Source organism: Megalobrama amblycephala, linkage group LG9, assembly GCF_018812025.1.
Source record: "Megalobrama amblycephala isolate DHTTF-2021 linkage group LG9, ASM1881202v1, whole genome shotgun sequence".
Lineage (NCBI taxonomy): Eukaryota > Metazoa > Chordata > Actinopteri > Cypriniformes > Xenocyprididae > Megalobrama > Megalobrama amblycephala.
In genome coordinates, this window is record NC_063052.1 from 39,871,254 (window position 1) to 39,896,213 (window position 24,960).

Genomic DNA, 24,960 nt, shown 5'->3' on the forward strand with positions numbered 1-24,960 from the left:
GCATTATTGAAGACACCTGATGATAAGCAGAATCACCAAAGGAGAAAATCACAATTTTTAAGCCACCATCGTGGAGATGAGGGTTTGCTTTAGTTGGGCTCTTGTCCCTTGACTTTTTAAAATAATGTTTTGTTTGGGCTGTTTTAACTGAGTTATGACGTCCAGACAAACAAATGGAAAAAATGATCAGGTGATGTTGGTTATGTTTTCACATAATCATTATTTGATCTGAATCACTGAACTCATTTAGAGCCCAATCTCTGAGTTAGATTCACATTATTGATTACAGCAGAACTGTGATTCTACAGCACAAGATCAGCTTTATCAATATAATCTGAGGGATTTCTTAAAAGTTGTTCTGAGCAAAAAAAAAAAGAAAAATCTTTCTCTTAGGCACACACAGACATCAAGAATCAGCCTGTGAATCTCAATGACGGTGACAAGCAACATATTCTGATCAACAGATCAACTCTGAACATTAGAAAACAAGCTACTAAAAAGTCACATAAACGGAACAAAATAAAATGTGAGAATAAAGGAAATTACTAAAACAATTCAGCTCATAATTTATTCATGCAGCAATGCATGATGGGAGCCATGGATGAATTTTGATTGGTGGCACCCAGAATGCACTGCAACATGGTTTATTATTCTCACCATTGTTGAGATTCACAGGCTGATTCTTGATGTCTGTGTGTGCCTAAGAGAAAGATTTTTCTTTTTTTGCTCAGAACAACTGTTTGTGAAATCCTTCAGATTATATTGATAAAGCTGATCTTGTGCTGTAGAATCACTGTGCTGCTGTAATCAATAATGTAAATCTAACACAGAGATTGTGCTCTAAATGAGTTCAGTGATTCAAATCAAATAATGATTACGTGAAAACATAACCAACACCACCTAATCATTTTTTCTCTTTGTTTTTCTGGATGTTATAACTCAGTTAAAACAGCCCAAACAAAATTTTATTTGAAAAAGTCAAGGGACAAGAGCCCAACTAAAACAAACCCTCATCTCCACGATGGTGGCTTAAAAATTGTGATTTTCTCCTTTGGTGATTCTACTTGTTATCATCAGGTGTCTTTAATAATGCTCAATCATTACTCAATTAATCACTTAATTATCTCATTAACTTTAACACTTTTCAGTGTTCTTTTAACACTCTTATTTTAACACTTTAACACTCTTGAGTATGGTCTCACATGTACTCCCAGGAGAGTTAATTTAACACTGCAGTTTTTGCTGTGTACTAATCCTAAAGACCTTGATTAGCTGGTTCAGGTGTGTTTGATTAGGGTTGGAGCTAAACTCTGCTGGACACTGGCCCTCCAGGACCGGAGTTGTCCATCCCTGGTTTATGGGCAAAAAGAGCTGTGTTGAGAGAATGCTGAAAAGTTTTGATTATCTTGATATATACTGAATCATAATTACTAATGTTTCATTAATTTATTTACCTTTTATTCCATATTACCTTATTTTTTTATTCTTTATTCTTTCAGTGTTTTCATTTTGCCTTTGAAGTGTGCAGTTTATCTGTTACTTTCTTGTTTGAACAAGTTTCTTCTCTCTAATAATAATAATAATAATACATTTTATTTATAATGCGCTTTTCTTAAACCCAAAGCGCTACAGTAATAGAATAAAACAAAAACAACAAAAGCAATACAATTCATTAGAGAAAGACAGCCTTAAATAAATGTGTCTTAATCAACTTTTTAAAATGATCCAATGTTGGTGCATTTCTGATGGGTAGAGGAAGCACATTCCATAGCTTAGGGGCTTTGTATGAAAAGGCTCTTTCCCCCATGGTCTTTAGCTTACATGAAGGCTGGTGAAGTGAAAGAGAGTTAGAAGAGCGAAGAGAGCGTGATGGAGTATAAGGACTGATGAGATCACAAAGATACTCAGGTGCAGTCCCATGAAGTGCCTTGTATGTTAAAATAAGAATTTTAAAATCAATTCTCGCATTTATGGGAAGCCAGTGTAATTGTGAAAGAACCGGTGTAATGTGTTCACGAGGGGAAGTACGAGTGAGCACACGAGCGGCAGAATTTTGTATATACTGAAGCTTTCTCAACGATTTAGATGGAAGGCCAGAGAACAAGGCATTACAGTAATCTAACCTAGTTGTTATGAAGGCATGTATAAGCCTTTCTGTGTCTGCAAAAGAGAGAAAAGGTCTAAGTCGAGCTATGTTTCTCAGGTGGAAAAATGCAGTTTTAGAGATGTGTTTTATGTGTGCTTCAAATGTTAATTGTGGATCAAAAATTACACCAAGATTTCGCACCTGTGAAGTGGGGATTACCGTGCTGGAATCAACAATCAAACTGATCTGCTCGGCCTTGCGAGTAGCCGCCACTGTACCAATCTGCATCAGTTCAGTTTTGGAGCCATTCAGCTTCAGGAAGTTATTATGCATCCAGATACTGATCTCTGCTAAACAACCACGCAAAGCTATTAATGAGCAATGGACATCAGGACTAGTGGTGATGTAAATCTGCGTATCATCTGCATAACAGTGATACCCAAGACCATGTTTCCTGATAATCTGCCCAAGTGGAAGCATATAAATGTTAAATAATATTGGACCCAATACTGAACCCTGAGGAACTCCCTGTCGAACAGGCACGGTATCTGATTTGTAGTTACCCAAGCCAACGAACTGGGCACGATTCGTTAAATAAGATCGAAACCAATTGAGGACAGCTCCAGAAAGACCCAACCAGTTTTCCAGCCTGTCAAGGAGAAAAGAGTGACATATAGTGTCAAAAGCAGCACTGAGGTCTAATAAGACCAAAATACTGCATGCACCGGAATCTGCCGTGATAAGAAGATCATTTACGACCCTAATTAAAGCGGTTTCAGTACTATGCCCTCTTCTGAACCCAGATTGAAAAGGTTCAAAGAGACTGTTCAGTGCTAGGTGATTATTTAACTGAATGGCCACAACACGCTCAAGAACTTTAGCCAAGAATGGGAGGTTAGAAATCGGCCTGTAGTTGGATAAATCAGAAACATCACATCCAGTCTTCTTAGGGACTGGTGTAATGGCAGCTATTTTTAGTTCTGGAGGAACAATTCCAGAAGTCAATGACAAGTTCACAATTGAAGTCATAAAAGGGCAGATTGATGCAAGGCAGTTCATAATAACCGAGCAGGGAACCGGATCTAAAATACTGGTAGTAGGGTTCATGGACTTCACTGTACTTATAATAAAATCATCTGCAACCGTTTCAAAGTTCGAAAAGGTAGTGGTTGGAGAATTTGAAGATTGGATATCAACTAGCTCAAGAGGAGTGATGGTATTTAAAGAGCTATATATACCCTCAATCTTACCAGTGAAATAATGAAGAAACTTATTACACTGGTCAACAGAGGAATGAACAACGGCCTTAGTTGGTTTGAGAAGATTGTCAACAGTCTTAAACAGTGATTTAGAATTTGTTGCAGCATTACCAATGATGCTTGAATAATAGTTCTGACGTGCAGTATTCAAGGCAGAATGGTAAGCAGACTGTTGTTAAGTGTAAAGAAGCCTGTGCACCATCAGGCCAGATTTTTTGTACTGCCGTTCTAATTGCCTTCCGGCAGCTTTCATTAAACGTAACTCCGGGGTAAACCATGGACAGGGTTTCCTAAAGGTAACAACCCGTTCTCGCACAGGTGCGAACTCTTCCAGAAGTGAGGATAGCATGGAATTATAGTGCTCAACGGAGTTAGTAGTGGGAAGCCCAGAAACAGAAGTCGAAAAAAAGAGTGAAGTCCATGTGCTTGATGTTACGAAATTTGATAGTGCGCTCAGAAATGGATCGTGAAGGCATAACATTTATGTCAAAAGTAATAAGTCTATGGTCACTTATACTCATGTCAATACTATCCAGAGATTGGATACCAACACCAGCAGAACATACCACATCCAATATATGGCCCAGCCTATGGGTCAGAAAAGTCACATGCTGTTTAAAGTCAAAACCATCCAAAATATCCAAAAAGGTAGCAGTTTTGACACAGTTTGGATTATCAATATGGAAATTGACATCACCAGTCAAGACCATAGACGGACAGAGTGGACTAAGAAGTGTCAGCAACTCAGTAAACTCAGAAAAAAAATAAAGGATTAGGTTTTGGTGGACGATAAATGAGCAGCACAAGAACAGGTGAAGCACCATTGACTTTAAAAACCAGACATTCAAATGATGAAACAGTAGGAGCATCAATAACATCGATTGATACATTTGATACAAACATTGCAGCCAAGCCACCACCCTTACCAGAAGCTCGAGGCACATCAATATATTTATATCCAGAAGGGGCACACAAATTCAAGTTAAGATAGTCATTGTCTTTCAAGTTTCGCTGAGACAAAGAATGTCAATTTTCCTGTCAAGGATAGTGTCCGTGATAAGTGCCGTTTTATTGTTTATTGACCTCGTATTGAAGTGAGCAAGTCGCATAGTGCTACAGCACACATTCGCCGCGGGTTTTTGAGAGAGAACCTCAGGATAGCGTAGGTTACCATGGCCGATTCCACGGCAACCAGAAGTGCGACGCAGCGAGCGCCTGCGGTTCGACCAAAGTGCAGTGACTCCAGCACCGGCAGTAGAGCGACTCTGACGGGAGCTTCTATGATTATAACTAGGCCGGCGGAGGAGCTGCATGGAACGCAAAGTTTGTATGACGCTGAAATTTGGACGGCCATGGTGTCTCAGGGATAATAGTTCAGAGAGAGAGTACCTCAGCATGGTAAAGTCCAGAGGTTCAGTCCACTGCTTAACGCTGGTTCCTAATAAAATCAAGACGGCAATAATCCAGGTGATCATATGAAGTCGCATGATGACATCCAAGAGTTGTTATACCACCATTGCACACGGAGAACTTGACGCAACTCCAGGAACCCGTTTGATCTCACACGGAGACAGCAGTAACAGGCAGAGACAGTGCAGGTGAATCACGGCAAACAGACGAGACGAGCAGCAGACAGACCAGGGAAAACACTTTAAAACTGCCTTCTCTGCCTCATTTCAGAAATGCACTCTCTATCCTACATGTACAGCATCATATCAAAATCTCATAATATTTGTACTTAAGGATGCACATTATGACAGCCTTTAATATATTTAATTGTTTCCACCTTTTTCAAGATTTAATTTTTAATAGCACTAACCTATGGCAAATTAAGTTTGGTTTGAGAAATTAATTTGACCTTCCATATAAGAAAATTACTTTGACATGTAAAAATGTTTTATGGCCAGAGGTGGAAAGTCCAGGGGTCAGAAAGTAAAAGTCCTGCCATATTTTTTTCCCCACCCACTGAAGCGGTGTTAAAGTTAATGAGATAAATAAGTGATTAATTGAGTGATGATTGACCATTATTGAAGACACCTGATGATAACAAGCAGAATCACCAAAGGAGAAAAATCACAATTTTTAAGACACCATCACAGAGGTCATGGTTTGCTTTAGTTGGACTCTTGACCCTTCACTCTTTAATATTAGATCTTGTTTGGGCTGCTGTAATTGAGTTATAACAGCCAGACAAGCAAAGAGAAAAGATGGTCAGGTAACGTTGGTTATGGTTTCACATAATCATTATTTAATCTGAATCACTGAACTCATTTAGTGCCCAATCTCTGAGTTAGATTTACATTATTGATTACAGCAGCACTGAGATTCTAAAGCACAAGATCAGCTTTATCAATAAAATAAGAATTTTTTTAAAAAGTTGTTCTGATCAAAAAAAGTCTTTTAGGCACACACAGACATCAAGAATCAGTCTGTGAATCTCAATGACTGTGACAAGCAACATATTCTGATCAACAGATCAACTGTGAACATTAAAAAACAAGCTACTAAAAAGTCACAGAAAAACAGCAAAATTTAAATAGTGAGAATAAAGAAAATTACTAAGACAATTCATCTCATAATTTATTCATGCAGCAATGCATGATGGGAGCTGTGGATGAGTTTTGATTGGTGGCACCCAGAATGCACTGCAACATTGCTTAATTATTCTCACCACTGTTGAGATTCACAGACTGATTCTTGATATCTGTGTGTCTAAATAAGAGTCTTTTTTTCTAAGAACAACTTTTGATGAAACCTTTGAATTTTTTTGAAAAAAAATGGATCTTGTGCTGTAGAATCACAGTGCTGCTGTAATCAATAATGTAAATCTTACTCAGAGATTGGGCTCTAAATGAGTTCAGTGATTCAGATCAAATAATGTTTATGTGAAACCATAACCAACATTACCTGACCATCTTTTCTCTTTGCTTGTCTGGCTGTTATAACTCAATTACAGCAGCCCAAACAAGATCTAATATTAAAAAGTCAAGGGTCAAGAGCCCAACTAAAGCAAACCAATGACCTCTGTGATGGTGTCTTAAAAATTGTGATTTTCTCCTTTGGTGATTCTGCTTGTTATCATCAGGTGTCTTCAATAATGCTCAATCATCACTCAATTAATCACTTATTTATCTCATTAACTTTAACACTGCTTCAGTGGGTGGAAAAAAAATATGGCAGGACTTTTACTTTCTGACCCCTGGACTTTCCACCTCTGTTTATGGCATAATAAGCTAATCACTTTTAATCAAATTTCATTCCTCTGTTTGTAAACTTTATGTATAATATCACTGTCAGATTTAGTATCTTCTGTTCTTAATCTTCTGTGTTTCTCTTCAGATCTTCATGTTCTTCAGTGGAGGCACGGCTGTGTTTGTTGCTTTTATTCTGTGTATGTAGCTCTGAAATCATCTATATTGTGTAATGTCCTACTAAAAGTAACCAAAATCATGTGTACTGTGTCAATAGAAATGGAGTGTTGTCTTCCAAACAAAAGATATAAAAGATATAATAAAAAGCAGAAAATTGTTGAACTTGAAAATCTCTGGGGCCTATGAAGTTTTCATAATGTGACATACAAAAACACATGCTGTGGCTCGGGTGAAGTGTATACCACATCCTGTAAAGATGACGAATGTTATGTGTGTAGGTGAACATGGGTTCTGGGGATAGAAGCATTGTTGTGTGCAACTGACGAAAATGAAGACAGTTAGGAAATAAAGATCTAGCAAGGTTGAAATCTGATAAAGATGTATAATAAAAAATGTATTGCTTAAGCCATTGACGAAATAGGAAATGCATTGACGCAAGCAAAAAAGGTGATAATCAAGTAACATAGCAATTGACGCATGCAGGTAATATGTTAACGCAAGTAGAAGCCACGTGTGCGAAAATGAAGAGATAAAGTGCGTCAAAAGAGAATATAAAAATAGGGGCTTTTATAGTTCTCTGTAGTTTTGCTGAAGAAAGAAAGAGCATACAAGCAAGCAGCAAGCGGAAGCCGGCACCAGACCACAACCCTCAGAAGATCAAAGAAGACACCTGATATTCTTAGAAAGAACATATACTGAGTAGAGAAGAGGTTAAGCTTTAAAATGTAATTATTTATCTGGCCCATGGAACTTCCAGCTTAGCTGGCATAGAGTGCCCAGCCAGCAGAGCCATGTGGGGCCCAAATGGGTTTGACCTGGGCTATCTAACTGGGACCCAGCCAGTTTTGCACCCAGTTTCCATGTAGGCCCCACATGGATTTGCCCAGATGAAATGAACACTGCTTAGTGTGCACACTACAGGCTGTTTAATGTAACACTTAATCAGTGTTGGAGGTAATGAGATAATTAAGTGATTGAATAATGATTTTGTATTAGTGAAGAACACCTGCTGTTAACAAGCATAATCACTGAAGGAAAGAGAAACACAAGAACTACTTCCAGCCACAGCCTTGGATGAAATCAACTGAAGATAAAATACATTACATCTCTCAAGATCTGATTAAACAACTCCACAAACAACATTAGCTTCACTTATTACTAACCAGACTGACTTTATTTCTGTCAGACATCTACAGAAGTTCGTATTAAGAATTAAGAAGAGGCTTAGATGTTGATTACTTATTTGAAAGTAATAGTTTGATTTGATGTTACCATTGTGGCGATCAGTGTGTGCTTTAGTCAGGCTCTTGACTTTTTAACATTAGTTTTTCTCTTGACAGCTGTGTCTGTTTGTTATGGTGAGAACAGCAAGAGAAAATATAATCAGATGCTGTAAGCTGATTGATGATAAGAATATAATCATCATATATTGGCTTAACTCATTGATATTACGTGGGAGGTTTATACGGTAGTATGTTATTAATTCTGTTTTATTGTTATGATTCTACAGCAAGAGAATAATAGAATTTAATCAGAACATGTGCATCATACGAAACTTATCCATGGCTCCCAGAATGCATTGCACCATTGAAGCATGTCACCATTGTTGAGAATCATACGCTGATTCTTGATGTCTGTGTGCGAGTAAAACTCACAGGAGACCAAAATATGTAAATGGTGTGTTATAAATCGTTTGATGTTCTGATTAATTTCTATTATTCTCTTGCTGTAGAATCATAACAATAAAACAGAATTAATAACATAGTACCCGTATAAACCTCCCACATAATATCAATGAGTTAAGCCAATATATGATGATTATATTCTTATCATCAATCAGCTTACAGCATCTGATTATATTTTCTCTTGCTGTTCTCGCCATAACAAACAGACACAGCTGTCAAGAGAAAAACTAATGTTAAAAAGTCAAGAGCCTGACTAAAGCACACACTGATCGCCACAATGGTAACATCAAATCAAACTATTACTTTCAAATAAGTAATCAACATCTAAGCCTCTTCTTAATTCTTAATACGAACTTCTGTAGATGTCTGACAGAAATAAAGTCAGTCTGGTTAGTAATAAGTGAAGCTAATGTTGTTTGTGGAGTTGTTTAATCAGATCTTGAGAGATGTAATGTATTTTATCTTCAGTTGATTTCATCCAAGGCTGTGGCTGGAAGTAGTTCTTGTGTTTCTCTTTCCTTCAGTGATTATGCTTGTTAACAGCAGGTGTTCTTCACTAATACAAAATCATTATTCAATCACTTACAGTTTTTCTCAGTCGCTTTGGTGCATTTCTCACATCACTATTTACATTTGCACAACAGTTAGTTCAACCTCCACAATATTTGGTCATTTGTGCACATCATAGTAGCAGTTTCTCATTCCTTCGAACAAATTGCAAATGCTTTTGGACATGCATCAATTGCTTTCATACAACTCTCTGCTGTTTTATAACATTAGCATTTGCTTATGTCATGTCAGTCAAAATTAACTATACTTGTGAATGCTGAATAGTCATTCCATATAAAACTAATAGTCCTCATTTCATTGATTGAGTCATTACATACAAAAATGTTGAACTAGTTGTCAAAATCTGTCAAGCAAATTTTACACATTTTTTTTAATCTTTTTTTTCCTGAAAATGTCTCCTAAATTGAACAATTTCTTTCAAGTGAATCTCAACTTTCACTGATGAGAAGGGGTGTGTGAAGCATTAGTTGCAACCAATGATAAGCCACTTCTCTACAATTACTGTCAGAGGTGAATCCCATAAACTCCCACTTAACAAGCATATACGAACCAAGCAGGTGTGCCATTTCTACAATACTGTGACACAGAAATGGAAGGTCAGCCTCGTGGAAGAGGGGTAAGGGTGCGGGGAAGAAGGGGAAGGGGACAAAACAGGGGAAGAGGAAGAAGAGGCCAAGTACATAGGCAGATCCCTGATGAAATCAGGGCTACAATTGTGGATCATGTTGTCAATCACAGCCTCACAATGGCTGAGGCTGGTCGAACTGTGCAGCCAAATGTTGGGAGAACCACTGTAAATTCAATTATTCAAACATTTCGTTGGGAGAACAGGTGTGTATAAATGGACAGTAATTCAGCACTAAACAATCTACACTGCACTACTGTCATTGTGTCATGCATGAAGCTTGCAGTCCCACTGAGCAAATTACGTCCAGAAGACGTCTTTTTCAGGTCTTGTCTCAGGTTGAAAAGACGTCCACTGAGGGGCCAGAATGAAAGTTTTTATGACGTCTTTTTTGGACGTCTTCTGAACATCCGATATAGACGAACACGCAGAATCACCAAAGGAGAAAAATCACAATTTTTAAGCCACCATCGTGGAGATGAGTGTTTGCTTTAGTTTTGCTCTTGACCCTTGCCTTATTAATATTAGAATTTGTTTGGGCTGTTAACTCAGTCATAACAGCCAGACAAGCAAAAAGAAATGATCAGGTGTTGGTTATGTTTTCACATAATCATTGTTTGACCTGAATCACTGAACTTGTCTAGAGCCCAATCTCTGAGTTAGATTTACATTATTGATTACAGCAGAACTGTGATTCTACAGCACAAGATCAGCTTTATCAATGTGATTCACATGATTTCAGAAAAGGTGTGTTGAACAAAAAAAAAAGCTTCTATTTTAGGCACACACAGACATCAAGAATCATCCTGTGAATCTCAACAGTGGTGACCATCAAAAAGCGTGTTGCAGTGCATTCTGGGAGCAACCAATCAAAATTCATCCATGGCTCCCATCATGCATTGCTGCATGAATAAATTATGAGCTTAATTGTTTTAGTAATTTCCTTTATTCTCATATTTTATTTTGTTCTGTTTATGTGACTTTTTAGTAGCTTGTTTTCTAAAGTTCAGAGTTGATCTGTTGATCAGAATATGTTGCTTGTCACCGTTGTTGAGATTCACAGGCTGATTCTTGATGTCTGTGTGTGCCTAAGAGAAATTTTTTTTTTTTTGCTCAGAACAACTGTTTGCGAAATCCTTCAGATTATATTGATAAAGCTGATCTTCTGCTGTTAAATCACAGTGATGCTATAATCAATAATGTAAATCTAACTCAGAGCTTGGGCTCTAGATGAGTTCAGTAATTCAGGTCAAATAATGGTTATGTGAAAACATAACCAACACCTGATCATTTCTCTTTGCTTGTCTGGCTGTTATGACTCAGTTAAAACTGCCCAAACAAACTCTAATATTAATAAGGCAAGGGTTAAGAGCCCAACTAAAGCAAACACTCATCTCCACGATGGTGGCTTAAAAATTGTGATTTTTCTCCTTTGGTGATTGTGCGTGTTCGTCTATATCGGATGTCCAGAAGACGTCCAAAAAAGACGTCATAAAAACTTTCATTCTGGCCCCTCAGTGGACGTCTTTTCAACCTGAGACAAGACCTGAAAAAGACGTCTTCTGGACGTAATTTGCTCAGTGGGGTGGGACAAGAACTTGTCACTGTACATTTTACATTTAGACGTACAGCTTTACTGCATCACACATTTAGTGTATTGTAGTGTACAGTAGTGTTACAGTAAAGATTTGCCATATGTACTGCAATATTGTTTACAGTTGTGCACAGCTCTACCCAAAGGGAGTTTATGTTTGTTGCAAATATGGGTGTATTTTTTCTTTTGCACAATGCTGTGAACAAATTAGAATTGCAAAGAGCATATGCAGTAAAAATGTGAAACATACATATTCAGTGTCTTGTACTCAGTTACCTCACTAAATACAGTAATGTGTAACTTTACTGTATTTTTCAAATGGCTGTGCAAATATTATATAGTGCTGTCTTGCGCATTTTCAGGTAGTGTCACCAAGATCTGACTTTTTTGCATTGGAAAACATTGACAGAGTAAACTGTCATAATGAAAACATGACAAAGCCATTTGACTATCTTGTTCATAAACAATGGTGTCAGGACTTTTCATCTTGATGACATTGACACTTTCATTGACACGAATACTTGCTTTTGAGGAATGACCTATCCATTTTGAGCAAGTGACATGCTTTTGCAGGTTATCAACTAGGTTTTGCAGTTTGCACTAATTGTTTTGAGAACTGCATTAACTGTTGTGCAAATGTAAATAGTGATGTGAGAAATGCACCAAAGCGACTGAGAAAAACTGTAATTATCTCATTACCTCCAACACTGATTAAGTGTTACATTAAACAGCCTGTAGTGTGCACACTAAGCAGTGTTCATTTCATCTGGGCAAATCCATGTGGGGCCTACATGGAAACTGGGTGCAAAACTGGCTGGGTCCCAGTTAGATAGCCCAGGTCAAACCCATTTGGGCCCCACATGGCTCTGCTGGCTGGGCAGTGAGATAATATAGTCTAAGAAGAAAATATTATATGACTATCTGAATCCTCCTGAATCTATAAAGGACATGAGTTGAGTAATATGATTAGAGGAAGTGGCTTGTGATCAAGATCATGGTCACGGTGGAAACCACCCAGGGGGTGACGCGGCACAACTGTACTTACAGTCTCTCATGTGAGCAGTATATGAGTTTATTTCACATGTGTATCAGTGTTTACAGGAATTATATTAATGAATATAATTGAAGATTTCATTGTGTCTTTGAGTGGCTAATAGAACTCTAAATGTAGATCTCAGATAGAATGACCAGTGATTGAGTCAATATAACCTGCATGAGGAGGACAGTATGTGATTTTGATTCAGATGTTCTGTTCAGCAGTAGGTGAGTTTGTCTTTCTCTGTTGTTTCTTTCTCTTCGTCATGCAGATGTGATCAGATTGTGTTTCTCATGTCAATAACAGACCACAGCAGATAGGGGTGTAACGATATTCATACCAATCCAAAAAAATGCGATACACCACCCAGGGTACGTATACTCTCAATTCTGCCATTTTATTGCGAAATTCAATCAAAAAAAATGTTTTGCCGCTCTTTAATGTGGCGTGACAGATTACTCTACAGGCGCCTCATTTCAAGCTAGACCGCGATCATCTCTTCCTCTGTAACATTAGTTACAAAATAAACATGAATGAACATCTAAAAGCATGTTGAAAGATACAGTACAACTTACTGAAATGTATCACATCTCAAATAATTGCTCAATCGGTGTTTCAACGGTGGAAATACATCAACAAAACACTGTGTCACCTAGCATTTACCTCAGGCAAGTCCACAGCTTGTTAGTTTGTTAGTCTAAATATATGCCCTATATATTCATTATATTTTACTTAACTTGTTAGTGATGTCTTGATTATTTAAATCTGTCATGAAAATGACAGCCACTGTATAAATGATTATATTTCAACAACAAAGAAATGTGATTTAAATGAGTTTGAACATGACATGGTTGTTGTAGTCAGAAACTGCTGATCTACTGGGATTTTCACTTACAACCATGAACCATCTCTAGGGTTTACAGAGGTGGTCCGAAAAAGAGGAAATATCCAGTGAGCGGCAGTTCAGTGGGTGAAGACGCCCTGTTGATGCCAGAGGTCAGAGGAGAATGGCTGGACCGGTTCAGCTGATAGAAAGGCAACAGTAACTCTAAAACCGAGGTCTGCAGAAGAGCATCTCTGAACATGTTCAACCTTGAAGCAGATGAGCTCCAGCAGCAGAAGACACACCGGTGACACTGAGAATAGCAAACTGAGGATACAATTCACACGGACTCACCAAAACTGGACAATAGAAGACTGGACAAACATCTGGTCTGATGATTTAGGATTTCTGAGATTTTCTTTTTTTCAGATTTTCTGAGTCAAGATCTGCAATGTACTCCGTCAAAGTTCTCCTCCTGATTTCCTTTATTGTGCCATCTCAGAGTGGTAAGAACTCCATATGTCTTCTTATATTTCCTAGTGGATTATATAACATTCCAATTAAGTAAATGTGTTTATGGGCAAAAAGAGTTGTTGAGAGATTACTGAAAAGTTTGGATTATCTTAATGCATACTGAATCATCATTACCAATTTTTAATTCATTTATTTACCTTTTATTCTTTATTATTCAGTGTTTGCATTTTGGCTTTGAATTTTGTTGGTTTTGTTTGAACTCTGTTTCTTGTTTGAACAAGTTTCTTCTCTGTTCCTCATTTCAGAAATGCACTCTCTGTACTACATGTACAGCGTCATATCAAAATCTCAGATGTCTGGAGAAGTGTTTGAATTCTACACCTCAGTTGAACTCAATGACATTCAGATGAGTTTGTGTCACAGTGTGAATAAAGCAGATTTCATGACTCAGTTGTGTGAGGAATCTGAGAGACTCTTTAATGAAAGTGATGATCTGCATTATAAACAACAGTGGCTTCAGATCAACCTTAAAACACTGATGAAGAGGAAGAACAGCACACGGGACACAGTTGGGGGTAAGATGTGCCATTTCAAATAATTTGAAAAATTGAGGAATGCATAAAAAATTTAATTTCGAAAAAAATAACTTTCTAATGAACAATCCCATTCAAAATCTAATTTGGTTGCATATTATTCATATTTTCTTAAATAAATTAAACAACAAATTCGATATTCAGAGTATTTGAATGTAGTAAAACAATTTTCTTTAGTTATAAATGAATGCATATATGAACTGCTTCCACCTTTAAGACTGAGATCTTCTTCTAGCACTAATGCCATAATGAGGAAGGTTATGATAGATTTAAACTAATTCAAGTTTGTTTTGAGAAATTTATTTTACTTGCCATGTAGATTTGGCATAAATTTGCTCATAACTTTTCTCTTGTGCAATTGCTCAAAAACAAGCAAATGTATATGATAAAAATGACAAATACAGTTCACCTGCTGACACATCTTACCCCACTCTCCTCCACATTTTGAATAATATCACTGTCTTATCTTATCTTAATATCAATGTCTTCTCTGTTTCTCTCCAGATCTTCATGTTCTTCAGTGGAGGCACGGCTGTGCAGTTGAACGTCACTCTAATGGTTCAGTCATGTTTCTTCAAGGCACTGATGAATACGCCTATGATGGCCAGATCTTGACCTTTGACCTCTCAAATCAATGGAAGCCTTTAGTCCTTGACCATGACATCATCTGGAACAGAGAATCAGTTTCCAGCCTGGAGAGGAAATGTGTGAAAACGTTAACCAGCTTCATTGATCTTCAGCTTGAGGGAAAGTTCATCATGAAATGTGAGTTTATCACACTCTTATAGTTCACAGAATCTATAAAAATGTCAACATCAGATGATGGGTTGTTTCATCCTCGGCCAGAAGACACACAATGAAATGGTAAGCAGCACCTGTTCAAATTTAGATTAAGAACTTTTAGTTTTTATAATAATACATTTAGATCAATTTTTCACTTCCATGCTTTTCTCTTACATGTGAAAGATGATTACTAAAAAAATTCAGGAATTGCCTATTTCAGATTTACCCACCCCAAAAGGATAAGTAAAAAATAATAACTTTGTTGATTGTAGCAAGGTTTGCTGATCAGGGAAGGTGGAGGCATTATTCATATAAAATAAATAAACACAAAATGAAAGTAAAAGCGGCAGCCCCTCATGGACGACTGCCACACACACATCAACAAAACATGACATAAATAGTCCAGGCCTGCACTGTAAAAAAAAGTCAGTAAAATATACAGCAAAACACCATCAAATTCCAACGGTAATGGAGCGTAAAACCAAAAACTTCCTTTTACTGTATTAAATAGATTGAATAACCGTTAATTGTGAGACTGGATAAAACTTTGTTTTTTACTGTAATAAAATGTTGAAATTTTATTTTAAAAATAAATATTTTCTGTGAAAACAAATAAATATGCATACATTTTACAATTAAATATTGTAATGTTGAAAATGTCTAAAAACCTTAGATTTTATGGTATTATTTGAGTAAAACTACATCTTTTGAGGTTGTGCACATTGGAATTCACAGTATAAATCTGTAGATTTTTAAGCAAACAAAAACATTCATTTTTACAGAAGCAAGATGTTAAAAAATCCCACTAAACACTGGACGTCGGATAGACATGCAGATCATGTCTATATTAGGTCCGTCGGTCCATGACCATTTCTGAACATCTATTCGACGTCCAAACTAGGTCCACTATTTGGACGTCCAACCATGACCCAACTTGGACGTCAACTTGACGTTCAACATTTGACCTTTGAACGGGGTAATTTTTTTGGACGTCATTTGGACGTCTATAACAGATGCAGGAAATTGACATGATTAATATGTAATATTTGTTTTATAGGCCTATCAACATACATGAAGAGTTCAGATGCAAAAGCCTCTAAGTGCCATCTGAAATTTTCTTCTAGAATTATCATTTTTATCAAGCTTGTATATTTAAGTTCAATAATTTCACTTAAATGGCAATGCTAATTACCTATTAATTGTCATTTAAGTGTTTAAGTGTTCATATGTTCACTTTGGGTGTTAATTTAACACTGGGGATTTTGCTTTATAAAAATGATCATTCTAGAAGAAATTCAGATGGCACTTAGAGGCTTTTGCATCTGAACTCTTCACATACAGATTATTTAGAAACAAACACGATTTATTATGTGAATGCATATTTATTATTTCAGGCCATTATTTTTTTTTTTTTTTTTTTTACATTTTCCTGATTTTCTTTAACTGGTTTATTTAAAGTAGCCTAATCAAGTTATTTCTTTATGCATATGTATTTTTGCATGTATCTGTTTATTTATTTGGAAATGCAATTTGTGGGAAGTTATAGTTCAGAAAATAATTTCATGGTAGCATATATTAGGCCTATACTGTTAAAAAAAACTGTCAAATTTACGGTAAAATACCGGCAGCTGTGGTTGCCAGGAATATACCGTGAAAAAAATGTGGAATCTGTAAAAGACAATACGGTATTTGGTTTTGTAACCCTAAATTTTACAGTAGACAACGTATTTTTTTTTACCAAAATCATGGTAGAAAAAAAACAAATATATTTGTCAATTATACAGTAATTTTATGTAAAAAAATGCAACTTTCCATAGCTTTTTACGGTTATTTGCAGTAAAAAAAAAAGTTATAATATAATAATATATATTAATCAGTAATTTGTTGTTAATTTAACAGTAATAGGATAGACCCTATTATGGTAAATAACTGTAAAAATAACAGAAATATGTTTTACTTACTTATCTAGCGAAACGATCACTCATTTCAAAAATAAATAAAAAAGTTTAAGTTTTATAAGCACAAATGCTCGCCTTGCTCTGTTCTGTGATGCGCGTTCGTGACATCACGCAATACGCAATTACATTGAAAAGGTCAAGTTGACGTGTTTACAAATGTGCGGAAGGAGGACCATATACACCACATATTCAAATGTATTTGTGTCAGTTTATCATTTAAAATGCCCATTTTGTGTGTGTATCCTGGGTGCTTTAATATTAAAAAGCCTAAAAGAAAATTTTCTTCAGGACAGAAATTTTTCAAGCGTGACCTTTTCAACGTAATTGCGTATTACGTGACGTCACGAACGCGCATCACAGAACAGAGCAAGGCGAGCATTTGTGCTTATAAAAATTAAACTTTTTTATTTATTTTTGAAATGAGTGATCGTTTCGCTAGATAAGACCCTTATTCATCGTCTGGTATCGTTTAAAGCCCTTTGAAGCTGCACTGAAACTGTCATTTGGACCTTGAACCGTTTGGGTCCCATTGGAGACCATAATATAGGGAAAAATCCTGGAATGTTTTCATCAAAAACCTTAATTTCTTTTCGACTGAAGAAAGAAAGACATGGACATCTTGGATGACATGGGGGTGAGTAAATTATCAGCAAAAGTTTTTTTAAAAGTGAACTAATCCTTTAAGAACTGCATACTTTACACCTAAGAAATCATTTATCATTAGATCTGTTTTTGACAGCACGTTTTGTTCATTTCTGTGCATTTTGCTCAAGCACTGATCAAACTTTTGAAACTTTATCCATTTTTTTGCTGCAGAGGGGATCCTGCCAGTCCAAAGTGAACTCCTGATGGACATTGAAGTACTCCTGCAGAGCTTGTATCTTCGACACCATGCGCACTAGAAACTCCACTGAGTGCTTTCCTTCACCAAGGCAGGACCCAGTGACTCATTACTGTTGATCGGTCAGGGGCAGGTCATTTTTTGTTTCATGTTTATTCATTTCTCCATGGATTACCAGCCATATATATGGACACATGCTGTATTCTCAAGATCTATGCTGTTTGGTAGGAATAGAGAAAATGATGTGTTTAGTCTGTTTTCAAATGGTATGTCAAATTTTCTCATTGTTTATCAGTAAAATTCACTACCTTGGTTATATATGTTGCAAATGTAAAATGTACGGTAAACTATTTATGTTCCTCATATTGTACTGTATTTTTAGCGGTAAAATACCGGCAGCTGTGGTTGCCAGAAAATAAAATAAATAAATAAATAAATAAAATGTCAAAATAAAATGCTGTAATTTGTTATACAATTTCACTGTTTTTTACTGTCAAAGGTTTTAATAAGGTTTAACATATTTCTGTTATTTTTACAGTTATTTACCATAATAGGGTCTATGGTCCTCTCTCCTCCTTTTATGCTCCAGGAGCTTATCAATCACGCCACCGGCCTCGTCCTGCCTGCCTTATTGATTTACATGCAAGTCAAGCTATATCTCTATATGACTAGAATGAGCTGCAAAGTAGACCAGTATGCCTGAGACTACTGTAGATAAAGCATCTATCATTACCGTTATCACTTAGATGAATCAGTTGTGTCTGTCTGTCTGTCCTGCAGCTCAATCTGAAGCTTACTTATTTGTAAAAGCGTCTGGATCATCAGTCAAGCAGCTGCTGGTGTGTTTGGCCACAGGCTTCTACCCTAAACATGTGCAGATGGAGATCAGACACAATCAGACGCCGTTACCTGATGAGCAGCTGAACTCAGATGGAATCAGACCGAACGCAGACGGATCCTTTCAGCTGATGAAGAGCCTGGAGATCCTGCCGTCTGAAAGATCTCAGTATCGGTGTGTGGTGGACCGAAGGATTCTGCCAGAAGGCAGAAATAGAGAAATTTACAAAGATACTCAGATGTTTGTTCCATGCAGAACTGGCTGTAAGTGTGAAATTTAATCTATGGTTTAGATCTACTCAGAATCAGAGTGTGCTTTATTCGGCAATTGATAAGGTTTCCTGGAGCTCTAGGGACTTGCATTCATACAGTGCTTGAATTGAATGTATGAAGTGTTGGTACACAAGAAAATGTGAATGTACTCTGAAGATTAAAATATAGAATATAAGTACTGCACACCAGCCCACTTCGAGCACTTCATACATGTGTACAGACAGAATTAAAATAATTAAATAAGTAGAATTAAATAAAAACTAGTGTTGCACCAAAATTTCATTAACCAAAAGTTTTCAGCCAAAACAGCAATTTTCAATTTCGACTGAAAATGGCTTTTTTTGTTTTTAAATCATTGACCGAAACAGTGACTTTAATCAGCTCTGCTCCAATAGTGCATTTTGACCAGGTCAGTGTCTATTTTGTTTAACAGTTCAACATGTCAGCTGTGTGGATACTGGAGCAGGAATGACAATATTGATTTCTCAATTTTAATCAATTCTGATATGAATTCTCAAGATCAATCATTAATCTGTGCAGTTTTCATTTGAGGCGTGAACAAAACTTCACTGAACTTTTGTAAAGCAGCTGCTCCAGTAATCATAAGCTTTGCTTCTTCAAATTGTACCTGTACTTCAAATGCTTGTGCTCTGAATGTTCAAAAATCAGCAAATGGTTGTTTGGTGTCTAAAGCTTAATGTCTAGCATTGTTAACGAATGTAGTAAAAGAAATCAGAATAAAGTTACCTAGAACATGACAAACACACACACACACACACACACACACACACACACACACACACACAAAAACTAGTAATAAAAGTACTGAAGAGCTCCAAACTGAGACAGATTCAGCGCTGCCATCCTAATGACCATTATCAGTGTTACAAAATTTGACAAATAATGGATTTTTGTTCTGTGACAGGTCCAAAGACGGCCTTTGGCTTTATACCCACTCTGGACTCAGAAAGAAGCCCACTGTGGGCGCGGGATGCAGTAATTGGATCTGTAGTTTGCATTTTGATTATTTTCCCCATGATTGTCCTGACATTTTATCAACTGAGAAAATATGGTAAACATCCAAGTGAGTATCATTTAAGTCTCTTCAAGTGACATAAATATGGACAGAAGAGGAGAATGACTGTTAATGTTTAACATTTCAGAAGAGCAGGACACACTGAAGACACCATCACTGCAACTATCAGGTGAGTCTGACTCTAATAGAAGTTACTCATTAAAGCACAACACATGTCCAGATGTGTCCTGAAGAGATTCCTGCTCCTGACAGTCAATAACTCAAAACACACTGTGATCATTTCATTTACAATGTAACATCACTACTAAATAAGTAAATGTAAACGAGATGAAGAGACTGATCATCTGTGTTATTATTTCATGTGATTCTGCAGCGCTTCATAAAACACAGATGAAACCAGAACTGTTGGAGGAATCAAGTGAGTCTGAATTGCTAAAAAAGCCCATAAATTAAAACCCTCTGGTTTAAAATTGTTTGGTTTACTGTCACTGTACAGCTTCACTGTGTCCATGACTAGATGTTTAATAACCATCATTTGATTCAATCTGAACTCCATCAGGAGCAGAAAGATGTGCAGATTTGACTGATGCTTTAAATGATTCAGATGATGAAAACACCACAGATCCCAGAATGGAGGAGGAACACAGTAGGTCCTGAACACACACACACACACACACACACACGCACAGTGTTTCTTCACTGCAGTCACTGGTATGAACAGAAGCTTTTTCAGATGTTCTTCAGACGTCGTTCAGATGTTGTTCAGATGTTCTTCAGATATTGTTCAGATCTTCTTCAGATCTTCTTCAGATGTTGTTCAGGTGTTCTTCAGATGTTGTTCAGATGTTCTTCAGATATTGTTCAGATGTTCTTCAGATGTTCTTCAGATGTTGTTCAGGTGTGTTTCATTAATGGTTTCTCTCCGTCTCTTTCAGCTGAGGAGGTTCATGACACTCAAAGTCTTTGTGACACTGAAGCGACTCCAGCAGCAGCTCGAGGTCAGAACATCTGAATTCATCTCTTATCTGACGCTGATTCTTCATCTCACTCACTGAACGTGTCTGTAATGACTTTTCTAGGTGCAATGGGCTCCAAAATCATCTCTCTGCCTAACTTTGGTGAGTTTCAGTGGGTTTATTTATTTTGATTCTATTTTTAGCTATAGTCAGGCAAACAGGATGAGAAATTAGTTTTTTTGTTTTTTTCAGCTATGGAGAGAGAAGACACTGATCAGAACACATTTACCCAGAATGCTCTGCTGTTGCCACCGCCTAGTAAGATCAGTAGCTTCTGTATTTTCTCTATTTCTAAATTATTTGTTTATATAGATAATTATAATGCTGTTATTCTGTGTTTCAGGACGTTGCAGATCTAAGGACATTTCACTGCCAAACCTCAGTAATGTTTCAGTTCATTTCAACAAAATACAAATATTTTTAATCAAAAGCATCAGTTTACATTTTAAATGTATTTTTCTATTTGATATTGGCATTAAAAAGAGAACTTCTGCAGTTTTTAATAACTTTCTAAATGAGCAGTTTGTGTGTTTTTCAGTTTAAGACAGAAAGGACTCCAGTGACTCCAGTTAGAAGATCAAGCAGTTCCTCGTTGTTCAGGTTGAATCAGATGTTCCTTCCTTCCATCATCAGGAGGAGGTTTCCACATCAACACAGCTTTTACTCTACAGACAATCAGACACTGTATTAACTGCATGAGCAGATGTGGTCAGGAAACATGATGGCAATATTAACAACACACACCTGCACCAACACACACCTGCTCTCTGTTTCATCTGTAACTTTTTCTGAGCAGATTTCTGAGACTGTTTTAAATTCATGTTCCTCATAATCTTGAATCAGAATCTCTTGCAGCATCTCTTCTCTTCTCTGAAGATGAGGGCGGGGCAACCTGTCACTCACATGAGATCCACCAATAGCAAACCACAACCATCCAATCAATTCCCCACAGACAAAATCAAGCCCCACCCTACATTTGTTCTTGTTCCAGATGCGTTTTACTCAGATATACATAACGATAGAGAAGAAAAGACTAGCGCAACTTCTGTTTCATGCAAACTTTGAGGAAACTTGAAGCTAAATTTAATCCTCATACTGTTCCTTTAATGTTATTATACTTCACTTAGTTTACTGACATCATACTGAGTCATGGAAACCCTGTTCATAACAGGGAGTTTTTAAAGAGTGTTTTTTATGCCAGGAAAAGGTTTTTTTTTTTTTTTTTTTTTTTTTTTAACAATGTTGCATTTTACAGTGAAATATGGAACATTGTTAAAACAAAAAAACTTTGCTCAGCTCTAAAACATTTTATCGACTCATTGTACTCTTTTTCGTATTACACGTTGCTTGTACAATCATGTATTCAATGCAGGGTTTTTTTTTTCCGTTACTTTTTGTGCTGTAAGCAGTTGTAAATATATTGTGTATTTCTTAGTCATGCATAAACCATTTGTTACGTTAAGCAGTAGAATTATCTTTCTGCCTGTCATGTAGCCTTTCATAAGCAGTTTGAAGGATTTTACTGTAGATTTCATGTTTTCTCTTAATCGGAGCAGAGATGAACCATAGACAGTATTATCTAAGAGGTTTGTTTCTTCGTTTCATTTTATTTAGTAGTTTTTTATCAATGTACAGTATTGATTTCTTAATGTAACCAGCAGAGGGCAGCATGAACCTGAGAGACAAGAATGTTTAAAGAACCCTGGAAATTAAAGGTCTTTGGCTTTTATTCTGTGTATGTAGCTCTGAAATCATCTATATTGTGTATTGTCCTAATAAAAGTAACCAAAATCCTGTGTACTTACAGTCTCTCATGTGAGCAGTATATGGGTTTATTTCACATGTGTGTCAGTGTTTACAGGAATCATATTAATCAATATAATTGAAGATTTCATTGTGTCTTTGAGTAGCTAATAAAACTCTAAATGTAGATCTCAGATAGAATGACCAGTGATTGAGTCAATATATCCTGCATGAGGATTCAGATGTCCATTTGTCTGTTGTTTAATTTTCTCCATCATGCAGATTGAGTTTCTCATCCCAAAAACAGACAGCAGCAGTAAATGATTGTGTGAGTTTATTATTCTGAATGTTTGAGTGTTTGAGAGCCACTGAGACTCACAGGCTTCAGTTTTACTGTGTGATTTGGGTGTTTTTGACCAGCGAGAAACTGATGATCGTCATTTACACACAAAAGATAATCCACTTTAACAGACTGTCAGTTAAAATACTCTCCACATGAGCTTTATGTGCTCTTGATCACAGACAACATGGAGTAGAAATTTTCGTCCTCTCTGGAGACAGACTGTGATTGGACACTGACAGCGAGGGAAAGCAGAGGCTCCTGGGAGATTTCAACTATAAATTTCAGAAAAAGTAAATACAAACGTAATGTATAGGCCTATGACTTATTTAAAATGATGGTGTTGAAAATGTAATGTTATGTTAACATATTCAAAAACATGGCTAAACTGGTTTTCTGGTCTTTTAGGCTCGATTAAGCCATTTTCACAAGAGAATAAGTACATAGACATAGACCTAAATCTTTGTTTATAAGATGTTCACAGACAGACAAATTTCACACCAAAAACTGATGATCACTGTAAATCAATTGCTGTAGCTCAAGCAGCAATTGAACTAATCAGATCTCTTTACAACTATTTATATCACCGAATAAACATGAATGAACATCAGAGAGGGTATGTTGAAAGATACAGTACAACTTACTGAAATGTATGATGTAATCACTCAATTAGTGTTTAAACTGCTGAAAGATGTCAATAAAACAGCTTGTAAACATTGTACACAATCATTTACCTCAGGAAAGCCATTCAGTGATCATTGGGCTGGAACCCTTAGTTCCAGTGAAAGGAACTCTTAATGCTTCAACATACCAAGACATTTTGGACAATTTCATGCTCCCAGCTTTGTGGGAACAGTTTGGGGATGGCTACTTCCTGTTCCAACATGACTGCACACCAGTGCACAAAGCATGAGCGAGTTTGGTGTGGAGGAACTTGACTGGCCGCACAGAGTCTTCCTAGAAGAAAAGCCTTCCTAGAAGAGTTGAAGCTGTTAGAGCTGCAAAGGCCGGGCCAACTCCATATTAAACCCTACGGATTAAGAATGGGGTGTCATTAAAGTTCATGTGCATGTAAAGGCAGATGTCCCAAAACTTTTGGCAATATGGTGTAGCTGTGACAGTAAACCCCTCCCAGAAAGGTGCATCCTCACGCTAATAGTCCAGTAGAGGGAGGATGCTCAGTTGGGGGATGTGCAGTAGGCAGAGGACAGGAAACCAGGGGAGGTGATAACAGGAGAAGCCAGGGTAGTGCAAATGGTCAGAGGAGCCAAGGAGAAGCCCGGAGCCCAGCCAGGATGGAAACCCACAGTAGCGGTGTAGGAGGGAGGAGCTGTGGCTGGGATCTCCTTTATGAGGCCATGGTGACAGAGCCAATGGTGGTGGAGCCCTAATGGATGGAGAGCAGATGGAACCAAGTGACTCTGAAGGCTTCGGGGGCCATAATGGAGCTGCAGTGACGATGGAAGGAGCCCAGTGGTGCGTAAGGGCGGTGGTCCCTGGTGGAGCCATGGGAGGCAGGGGGCGAAGAGGGAAGGCGGGGGATTATGGAGGTTATACCAAGGTGGAGTGAAGGAACCAGATCCAGGGGATCCACTTGCCCAGGAGGAGCTGGCTCATGGAAGGCCCGAGGTGCATCCACATTGCCTAAGGAGAGGCTGAGGAGGAGCAGAGGAGCTGATGGGAGGCAGCGGAGACTGGGCAGAGGAATCAGGTGATCCTGGAAAAGGAGGCAGAGAGGGAGGCTGGGCGGGATCAGCGAAGATGAAGGCAGGCATTTAGAGTTAGGCGGGATCAGCGGGAGCAGGGAATCATCCTTTTCCCAAATCCATTGTGCAGAGGCCCATGACTCACCCTTATGGCGGGAGTATGGGCAGGGCTCTAATCCATTCCCTCGAACTCCACTATAACTCCCACGGTGGCGCACAATGTAGCCAGCTCACGCACCTGGTCAGCCGTATTCTCGAGCTCAGTCGCTGCTTCTTGTGCTGGCTGTCCGTCTGCAGTGGACTAAGGCATC

The 24,960-nt window shown here is 37.5% G+C and overlaps 2 protein-coding genes across 4 annotated transcripts in view; both read left to right on the forward strand.

Moving 5' to 3' along the window:
• Positions 1-24,960, forward strand: part of LOC125275896 (H-2 class I histocompatibility antigen, alpha chain-like) — a 251,257-nt gene that overhangs the window by 52,921 nt on the left and 173,376 nt on the right. The window lies entirely within an intron of this gene.
• LOC125275893 lies at positions 12,231-22,660 on the forward strand. Of its 3 annotated transcripts, none has more exons than XM_048203201.1 (14): positions 12,231-12,453; positions 12,533-12,597; positions 13,141-13,555; positions 13,829-14,098; positions 14,621-14,881; positions 19,734-19,892; positions 19,972-20,013; positions 20,218-20,262; positions 20,404-20,490; positions 20,780-20,842; positions 20,924-20,962; positions 21,053-21,118; positions 21,204-21,242; positions 21,399-22,660. In XM_048203201.1, exons 3-14 carry the CDS (start codon positions 13,501-13,503, stop codon positions 21,401-21,403), a joined length of 1,131 nt encoding a protein of 376 aa, XP_048059158.1. In that variant the 5' UTR covers positions 12,231-12,453; positions 12,533-12,597; positions 13,141-13,500; the 3' UTR covers positions 21,404-22,660. The 3 variants fall into 3 exon arrangements, with proteins under 3 accessions (XP_048059158.1, XP_048059159.1, XP_048059157.1); XM_048203202.1 differs by having other exon boundaries at positions 13,150-13,555; XM_048203200.1 differs by lacking the exon at positions 12,533-12,597.